The 10,129-nt window shown below is 31.7% G+C and overlaps 1 protein-coding gene across 1 annotated transcript; it reads left to right on the forward strand.

Annotated features, from left to right (window-relative positions):
* Positions 1–1,383: 1,383 nt before the first annotated feature.
* LOC139494183 (rhoptry surface protein CERLI2-like) lies at positions 1,384–7,175 on the forward strand. Its single transcript, XM_071282358.1, has 2 exons — positions 1,384–1,968; positions 7,062–7,175. Exons 1-2 carry the CDS (start codon positions 1,384–1,386, stop codon positions 7,173–7,175), a joined length of 699 nt encoding a protein of 232 aa, XP_071138459.1.
* The last annotated feature ends 2,954 nt before the right edge of the window (positions 7,176–10,129 follow it).

Consider the following 10,129-nt stretch of genomic DNA (forward strand, 5'->3'; position numbering starts at 1 on the left):
AAAAGATGTAGTGTCATGATGATTTATCACATGTCGTGCCATGATTTTAGGAGTGGTAGTTAAGAAGTTAAAACACACGTCACGTGTTTAAAGTTTTAATGTGTGCTTTTGCATAATTAAAGCCTATTGAGGAATTGTTTGTGCAGGTGTTGCGGTTTTATTATATGCTAGCTTATATTTAAGCATTCCATATTTTATGACCCCATGTAACCATCTCATTTCGTATATACCCAAGACTGTGGATGTTCACTCCAAGTAAGCTCCTATGTTTTATGACCCCACATTTGTGGGTGTTCAGTAACTATCCTATATTTTATGACCCCAAGTAAGTTTCCAGGTTTTATGACCCCACAGTTGTGGGTGTTCAGTTACTACCCCTTATTTTATGACCCCAAGTAAGTTTCCAGGTTTTATGACCCCACAGCTGTGGGGGTTCAGTAATCATATACTACTAGGGTAGTAATGCCCTTTACCATCAGGCGTCAAACGGCAATTTCAGCTACCGTTAGCATCAAATTGATTTAAACTTTGCTATTCAACTTCGTACTTTATTTGGCCTTCTTTATATTTTTGGATTCGAGCGTCACCGATGAGTCTTTTGTAGATGAAATGCGCGTCTGGCGTACATATTAAATTTAGTCCTGGTATCTTAGATGAGTTCATTTACCGTGATTCGTGAAAATATCTTTATCATGAATCGTCAGAGGTCTCAACTAATCATCAATTTCGTTATTTTTGGAAAAAATTTGACGTGATACATCATTTCATTTTTGTATTGTCTAAAAGAAAGTGCATATTTTATCATCATGCAACAAAAACTACCGTTAATGGTTATTGGCAAGAATTTCTACTGTAATTCGTCATGAATACCTACATTACCACTCTCTATCATATGCATGACATAGTGAGCAACTCTTTGTTGCGATTTGCACTTCAAGTGGTCAATGAAGGATAAAAAAACTTAATTCATATAGTCTTTTTCACCCCCTTACCCCCTCTAAACTTAATTTTTGAAAAATTGATTGACCAATATGGATATATATATAAAATCGATGGCAATTAAACAAAACTTGCTGCAATTTTGACACTCCCCCAAGCAATTTATTTGAATTAAGTTTTTTATCCTTAATTGAATTTTTGATGTCGTTCCTTATACATTGTGTTTTACAGATATGTATATATGCAATGAATGCAGTAAATCTTACAAGACTAGAAAAGGTCTTCAAAACCATGCATGTAATATATGCCAACTATGTAGAAAACCTTTCCATCAGCACAAAAATTGAAAAGACATAATTGCAAACAACAGGTGTTGAAGGAGATGCTGAAATGCCAACTTTGTAAAATGGAATATTCTACAGAGAATAGACTAAGATCTCATAAATGCTCATGTGTTCAATTCTTTTCTCAACATACCAAAAATGTTCCAATCATATCTGTCAACATGCAGGAAAAACCTTGAATACAGAAAATGAAACAAAAGATGAAGTCAAGAATAACACTAAGAAGACAGATGAAGTCAAGAATAACACTCAGAAGACAGATGAAGTCAAGAATACCACTAAGAAGACAGATGAAGTCAAGAATAACACTCTGACGACAGATGAAGTCAAGAATAACACTCAGAAGACAGATGAAGTCAACAATAACATTAAGCAGACAGATGAAGTCAAGAATAACACTAAGAAGACAGATGAAGTCAAGAATAACACTCTGAAGACACATGGAGTCAAGAATAACACTCTGAAGACAGATGACGTCAAGAATAACACTAAGAAGATAGATGAAGTCAAGAATAACACTCAGAAGACAGATAAAGTCAAGAATAACACTCAGAAGACACATGGAGTCAAGAATAACACTAAGAAGACAGATGAAGTTAAGAATAACACTCAGAAGACAGATGAAGTCAAGAATAACACTCAGAAGACAGATAAAGTCAAGAACAACACTCAGAAGACAGATGAAGTAACATTAGATAAAAATATAACAGAGAATGCGACAACTGCATCAAACAGCATACAAACAAACAAAAAAAGTGTTTCTCTATTTATAAACAACACCAAACAGATATAATCAAAACTTTTTTCACAGGAAAAACACACATGATAATTTGGAAACAAACTAAATTGAAAAAGAAATGAAAACCTTACATGTATATCATAATTCAGCTTTAACACATACAGATAACGTAAGAAGCACGGGTTCAAATCAAGATATTGCTGCAGTTGATGTTATTCATGAAATCTTCCAATTAAAACCGATAAACTTGACATGGCAAATGAAACATTGCACAAATTTAGGGTTTAAGTATGAGAAATCATCATATCCATTGTATGATTAACTGCGCCAAGCATAATTGGAAATCCTAAAGACTTACAGAAAATTATAGGTGATGGAAACTGCTTTTACAGAGCCATTGATTATGCTATTACAGGAACTGAGACAAATCATATCAAAATAAGATCTGCAATAGTTAATTATATCCATCAGTTAGGGACAAATCTTCATTCCCTTCTACAAACATGATTTTCTTATGTACTGCAAAATCAAATAAATATTCCAGGAAGTTGGGCAACAGAAGTTGCGATTTTTGTAGCATCTAATTTATTAAGAACTCACATTTTCACCTAGGTCAATACTGGCAATAACTCGTAAAAGTGGACCAAATTTGATTCAAACTACCTAAATCCAAATATTATAACAGATGAAACCGGTATTTATCTAAACCATACAAATGGTAATCATTATGATATTGTTTTGTCAACTTCAACAGTACATCAAACATTATCCTGTGGACATTTTGATGAAAAAAAGGGATCAAAGACAACCAAAAAAACAAAAATCTGAAAAAATTGGAGAAAAGAAAATAAGGAAAAAAGTATATGAGAAAATTCATGCAAATGAGAGGACCCTATACAGATTATGCAGAAAGAGAAAGAATAAGTCTTCAATATCGAAAACTAGAAAGTAAATTTAAACATTTTGAAGTAGACTACAATAAAAAGAGAAGGACTGATCGAGAGTTTGTTGCATTTGAGAAGGAGCACAACAAAAAAAGGTGGACAAATCCAGAATTTGTTGCATATCAGAAAGAGCACAATTCATTCATGATAACACGTGGTCCCACAATAAAGTGCACAGATGAATTGAATAAAAAAAGTTATAAAATTCGTGTTTTCATGATCCTAGCTAAAAAAAGTAATTATAAGTATTGAATGTTTCTTTTTGTAACCTCATAGGGTTGCAAAAGCGTTGACCGTGTGCACATTTTTAGAATGAAGCGCTTACGCTTACGCGCTTCATACAAAAAGTACTTCGGTCAACGCTTTTACACCTCAATGAATTTACAAAAAAAAAAGCATTCAATACTTAAATGCAGTTGTAAATTTTTAAAGCAAAAAGAGTTAATACTAACTTTCACTTTTTTTGGATGTTCATGTACATTTTGTATGTATTTATTTTTCTCAACTACATGCATTTTTTGGTATATTTTTAATGATATATATGAGTAGTCCAAATAATTATTACGTCTGGCAAGGCTTTTTAAATTTTATTCTGGGACACCTTCCTATGACCACAAGGCTATGTTAATTTTTTTCTGGGACGCCTTCTTAGGAAGCCTTCCTACGAACGTCTTAGGAAGGCGTCCCAGAAAAAAATAAAATAGCCTTGTCAGACGTCATTATTATTTGGACTAATACATGAGATATTGGATATTTTTATGCATTATTTAACCAGTTGAGTCTTTTACAGGATTGTTTGTTTAATGCTGTTTAAACATTACTGAAAAAAAAACACCTTAAATTTGCTAATTATTTGGCATGAAAGTTTGATTTATTGAAAGGGACTCATAGTTTTCCATTTAATTTTAATAATTGTCTAATGGTTAAAACAATAGCTTCGTTGTTTACTTTTATACACAACAACATATTCACTTTGGTTTCGTTGTTTACTTTTATACACAACAACATATTCACTTTGGTTTCGTTGTTTACCTAATATTCACTATGTACTTGGTAACAGTTATTAATTAATTGAATAGACAATATTATAATAAATATTATTGGAAGCCGAATTGACGTCAAATAGGTGCCGATTTGACTAGATGCCAATTTAACCAGGTGCCGAATTGACTTGTACGTTTCAATTCCTCTGCGATCGTTTGCGATATTTTCTTGAGAAAACCTATTTTCCATCATCAAAGAGAAGAAGAAACTGCTTGAAATGATTCCCGAACGCTTCGTGATTGTTAAAATAAGTTTAATTCACTCAAAAAACAATTTTAAAACTTGCGATGTTTAAACAGGAAGTTTCAAAAGCACGTGTAAAAGAAGATATTAACCGGTGAGAGTGGAAATCCGTACATAACATATATCACTATAGTACGACTTTTAAAGCAAAACAGTTTCATCCTTTTGTAAAACAGTCTTAAATATACCTATCACATTAATGTGTGAAGGGTCTTAAGCTTATTCAAACCATATAAGTCGGTATGAAACACCAAAACGGAATGATAATAACCGATTACGTTTTGTAGTTTACAAAATTCTGAAATGGTTCCTGTCAAACTACAACACTTTGTTCGACTGTAGTGGAATACAAACAGAAACCAGTTAGTTTGTAAACTGGTTCCTGGCTGATTACTACACAATGCTCATGCATAATGATAACACAAGCACATTCCAGTTTGTATTGAAATTAGTAAATACGAAACCAAGCGCGGTAGGCAGAGAAATCAGGTCGGCAGTTATGGAACAATGACTGCGTCATTTTCCAAAAAAACAGCAAGGTTTATTGACATGTATGTATCTTTCAGGTTGCCGGATATAACCGTTCTGTCAACAAGGGGAGATAAAACTTATAAGGGGTTTGCGAAGAATAGGTCCGTTCGCCCTTATGTCTATTCGTCCTTATATACTTGTTCGCCTCTTTTACGCTCCTTTTCGTGTCTATTCGCCTTTATTTACTCGTTTAACTATTTTTCACTCGAAAGAACATCTGAATCATTATCAGTGATGACAGTACCATGCATACGTCATTACGTTAAACAATTATTTGATGTGATAATCTTACACAGAAAACTGAACTGAGTAAGCATTGATAAACTCAAATAAAACGATGGATAAAAGAATACTAATATATTCTTATAAATTATATCTAAATTGAACATAGATGTAATGTTCCTTGGTTGACTTAATCATTGATTGTAGGTTGCTTAACGTCCATTGGCAAATATGCCATGCATGCTTAAAGCAAGTTAACAATAAATACACGAGTATTATTGATTATCAGAAGCAGTCTCTGTTAACTGACTAACTAAAGGAAGAAACCTTATTTTGCAGTCTCATTTCATGCTTCCGCCGCAGACTATGTTTATTTAATTATAAGTCAGCCGATTATGACACGGTCTTGTAATGAAGGGGAGACATGACCACGTAGAACCCATGGCAGTCCTGAAATGGTTTGAATTTCATGTATGTCTAGACAAACTGGTGACTGTGAAATTAATGAAGAAATACCGATGTTGTAAAGACGATGCATGGAAATCTTTTGACCTTATTTATTCTCTGATAGTTGTAGTCCTGAAGACGAAAAAACAAAATCTAAGCTAATTTCATGTGCAAGACTTAAAAATGCACGGAACAACATGCATATTTGTTAATAACGACTTCTGCGTTATCGCCAATTAACATTACATATTTGCCAAAAAAAAAGGTCCTTTTTTAAACAAAAAAATAAATGTTTCTTTTACACCAATATTTATGGAACTATTGATAATTAGTTTCAGTATATAGCTTTCTTCTCGTACTATTATGCAATCATGAAAGATACAATTGTTTTAATTACTGGTATATACCTCTTTATATTACTTTCTTTTATATGAAATTAAAACAAAAATTACAGACATCAGACTAATATAATAGAGGGAAATGTATTTGTGTTTACCATGTCAATATGCGAATAAAGACAAGATTTTAACCCTATAATTTCTTATGAATCTACATCACTGTCCCATGCTGATATGAATGAATATTTGCCTACAATACCTCTAAGCAAGCTAGTATCAAGTATTCACCATTTTACTTCATGTATTGATTGATTTATTGTTGTTTGCTTTACGTTCAGTGGCAAATATTTCATGCATATTCAGGACGAGAATAAGTACACAATAAATACAATAGGTAGGTTGTTACAATAAAGACGATCTGGGATGATGGTCGGGGAAATTTGGACCGCCACCAGAAAAGGAGGGTTTATTGGATAGGGACGGAAATTTTGCTTTGCAACAGGCCACCTACGGACCCCTCAAAGAGTTGTTGCAAGGGTCTTAACGTATCAGGAGCGTGACACTCACTTTACACGAGGCATAGGATTTAACCTCCACTTTCTGACCGGACATGACTGCGAACTTGATACATCCCGCACAGTCAAACGGACGCCCCACTTCGGCAAGCGTTTTAGTGCCGGTCGTGAGAAGACCAAGTGACCATATTACTATACCCCAGTTACCCTTGGGGGTCCTCATGTATTTATTGATTGTCGGTTGCTTTATCGCGGCGAGAGCTAATTCGAATATTTTTACATTTTACTGTACATTTGATTTTTTTTTTTGATAATTGTATATGATGTAACCTTAAATCGGTCATTTGATCAAGACAATTTTCTAACTTGTATTGACACATATATTTGTAGAAAAATTGAAACAACCATAGCTTTATTCAAAAATTGAAACATTTTCTAAGTATTTTTTTTTTCAGTAAGTTTGACCATATTTTTGAAATTCATTCAGATTTTATTTATATTGATGATTTTTCAATATTTAACTGTACATTTATCAACTTTTTTGTGTACACATTAATACTTCTGATTTATATTTCATTTATTAATAAGGCGATGGATAGCAAATTCAATTAGCAACAAGCATTATTTTTTTTGCATTTGGCAACATGTTGCATGGCAATTGTTTAGCATGAACACATAGATAGGAAGCTGCTTTAATTGTACATAAGTTAAACAAAATTGTTTAGGCTCAATATATTGTATTTTTGTCAATTTAGAAAGAGGAACCAGAAGAAGATATGCCAGTTCCTTTTCAATCTTCACGGTTTTCTTCTCCAATTGCATCAGGACCATCATCTTCTCCAATTCCACCAATAGTCCAGAGAATCTGAGGTTTAACCTCAAACAAATTGCAACAGAATTATTTTTTCATGAAAAACGAAGATTACAGCTATATTATTAACATATCAAAAATCGGCAAAAATCGGACCACGGCAAAGTTGTATAATTTATGAGAATTAAAAAGGTAAAATTCCACTGAATTTCATGCAACGTAATGCGCGCCATACGTCAAAAGGGAAATAACTTGTACACTGCAACTACAATATGTCAACAAGCGGCATTTGTTTTTGACTTGGATTTGACCCAGTGGAACTTAAAACTGGTGAGTAAAGCTTGACTATTATAATAAATGTATAAAAATAAATACATTTATCATGTTTTGAATCTTTAAAAAAGTATTTGTTTCCCCCCAGTTGCATTATTTTGCCGTATTCCCCCTTCACTTGTCATTTTCAATTCCATCATTTTTTACATTGATTTATTACAATAAATCATGTTTCCTAGTCTTGGAAATTGTTTTAAATGTATAATAACTGTTTACCAACGTTTTTCACTGAAAAAAAGACATTTCTAAGGGAGGTTACGTTAAAAATAAAAAAAAGTATGGAACGCCGTTTGTGACACAAAGAATGAACGAGTAAAAACAAGTATTTGTATTTTCATTCCTATAAATGCTTTTGTAGTAATCTTTGTTGTTGTTTTTAAGTATCTTATAATGACCAGCTGTACGCACTGTGGTGTTAGGCGTTCTATTATCGTTGGTTGGCCGCCAGGAGTACGGTTTATGGATCATATATAACTTATGTTTAAATTTACCATTTTTTTTAAATTTTAACAGTGTGGATAACATTGTTTTTTACTGTTTACTTTGCAAATAAAATATGAAATACCTTAATTGTTTTTAATTAATTTTAGTAAATTTGACCACTTTTTGGATAATTCATTCAGATGTTACCTTCAATTGACTATGTGTATAGGATAATTGTAAATAATACAACAGCAAACCTGTTGAAGGTATATTGATAACTTTTCGACATTTTACTGTAAATTTGACCATTTTTTTGTTAATTGTAATTGCTGTTATCTTAAAGCGGTCATTTGACCAAGACAACATTCTTATATGTATTGAGAATTGTATTAGATGTTACCTTACATCGGTCATTTGACCGAGATACTTTCTAATATGTATTGACAAATGTATTTGAAGTCAATTTGGACCAACCAAACCTTCATTATAGAATTATAACACTTTTTAGTAAATTTGACCACTTTTTTGGATAATTCATTCAGATGGTACCTTCAATTGACCATGTTTATAGGATAATTGTAAATAATACAACAGCAAACATGTTGTTGGTATATTGATAACTTTTCGACATTTTACTGTAAATTTGAATTTTTTTTTGATAATTGTAATTGATGTAACCTTAACTTCGGTCATTTGACCAAAACAGTTTTCTTATATGTATTGATAATTGTATCAGGAGTCAACTTGAACCAATCAAAACTTAACTATAAAATTTAAAAATATTTCCAATAAATTTAATCACTTTTTGGACAATTTTCTTATGTATTGATAATTGTATTTGACGTAACCTTAAATCGGTCATTTGACCAAGACAACTTTCTAATATGTATTGATAATTGTATTTGATGTTACCTTAAATCGGTCATTTGACGGAGATACTTTCTAATATGTATTGACACATGTATTTGATGTCAATTTGGACCAACCAAACCTTCATTATAGAATTATAACACTTTTTTAGGAAATTTTACCACTTTTTGGATAATTCATTCAGATGTTACCTTCAATTGACCATGTTTATAGGATAATTGTAAATAATACAACAGCAAACCTGTTGTTGGTATATTGATAACTTTTCGACATTTTACTGTAAATTTGAATTTTGTTTTGATAATTGTAATTGATGTAACCTTAACTTCGGTCATTTGACCAAAACAACTTTCTTATATGTATTGATAATTGTATCAGGAGTCAACTTGAACCAATCAAAACTTAACTATAAAATTAAAAAATATTTCCAATAAATTTTACCACTTTTTGAATTGATTGATTGATTGTTGGTTGCTTTACGCCGCATTAGCACAAAAAGGCTATATCGCGGCGAGAGCTAATTCGAATATTTTTACAATTTAAAGCATATTTTTAAAATAAGACAAAAAGTCCTTCAATATACTAAAATTCTTGACTAAAGCAAATTGAGTATATACAAATAAAAATCAACAGTAAAATAACGTGATAAAAATTAAAATCGATTTAAATATAATAACATTTTTAAATTTTATAATAAATTCCAATTTCTTTTAAAAAAGCAACAATATTTGTAAATGATAACTTTTCGACATTTAACTGTAAATTTGATTTTTTTTTTTGATAATTGTAATTGATGTAACCTTAACTTCGGTCATTTGAACAAAACAACTTTCAAATATGTATTGATAATTGTATCAGGAGTCAACTTGAACCAATCAAAACTTGACTATAAAATTTGAAAAAAAAATCCAATAAATTTTACCACTTTTTGGACAATTTTCTTATGTATTGATAATTGTATTAGATGTTACCTTAAATCGGTCATTTGACCAAGACAAACTTGGTAAACGGTATACTGGTTTCCTTGTAAAATCCTTAGAGGAAGGGGAGTTTATCCGATTAATAGGTGATACCTTGTATTTCACAGTCGGAACAAGTCATAAAACCAAAAGTCAACACAAGCATATATATATATGGTCCACATGTTTATCTCATTAGCACTCATTTCAGACCATCTCTTTTTAACCAAGCCAGTTGAGCCAGAAATTTTACTTAATCATTTGAGCAATGATAATATACTACTGAGCAAACAGGAATATCATATTATCAGACACGAAGAAATTGGATTGATAATTGACACAGCTGTTAACTTCCTTCCTAATATTGTTTTCCTCAAACAAAAGTAAATCATTAGCATATACTTCCGCTACGACAGAGGTTATTCCC

The sequence above is a fragment of the Mytilus edulis genome, chromosome 11 (genome assembly GCF_963676685.1).
Source record: "Mytilus edulis chromosome 11, xbMytEdul2.2, whole genome shotgun sequence".
Lineage (NCBI taxonomy): Eukaryota > Metazoa > Mollusca > Bivalvia > Mytilida > Mytilidae > Mytilus > Mytilus edulis.

Excerpts from the sequence above, each read along its gene's own strand:
- LOC139494183 (XM_071282358.1), top strand. The coding sequence starts at position 1,384 with ATGCTCATGTGTTCAATTCTTTTCTCAACATACCAAAAATGTTCCAAT. Across the intron at positions 1,969-7,061 it reads ACACTCAGAAGACAGATGAA|AAAGAGGAACCAGAAGAAGA; the intron begins GTAACATTAGAT and ends TTGTCAATTTAG.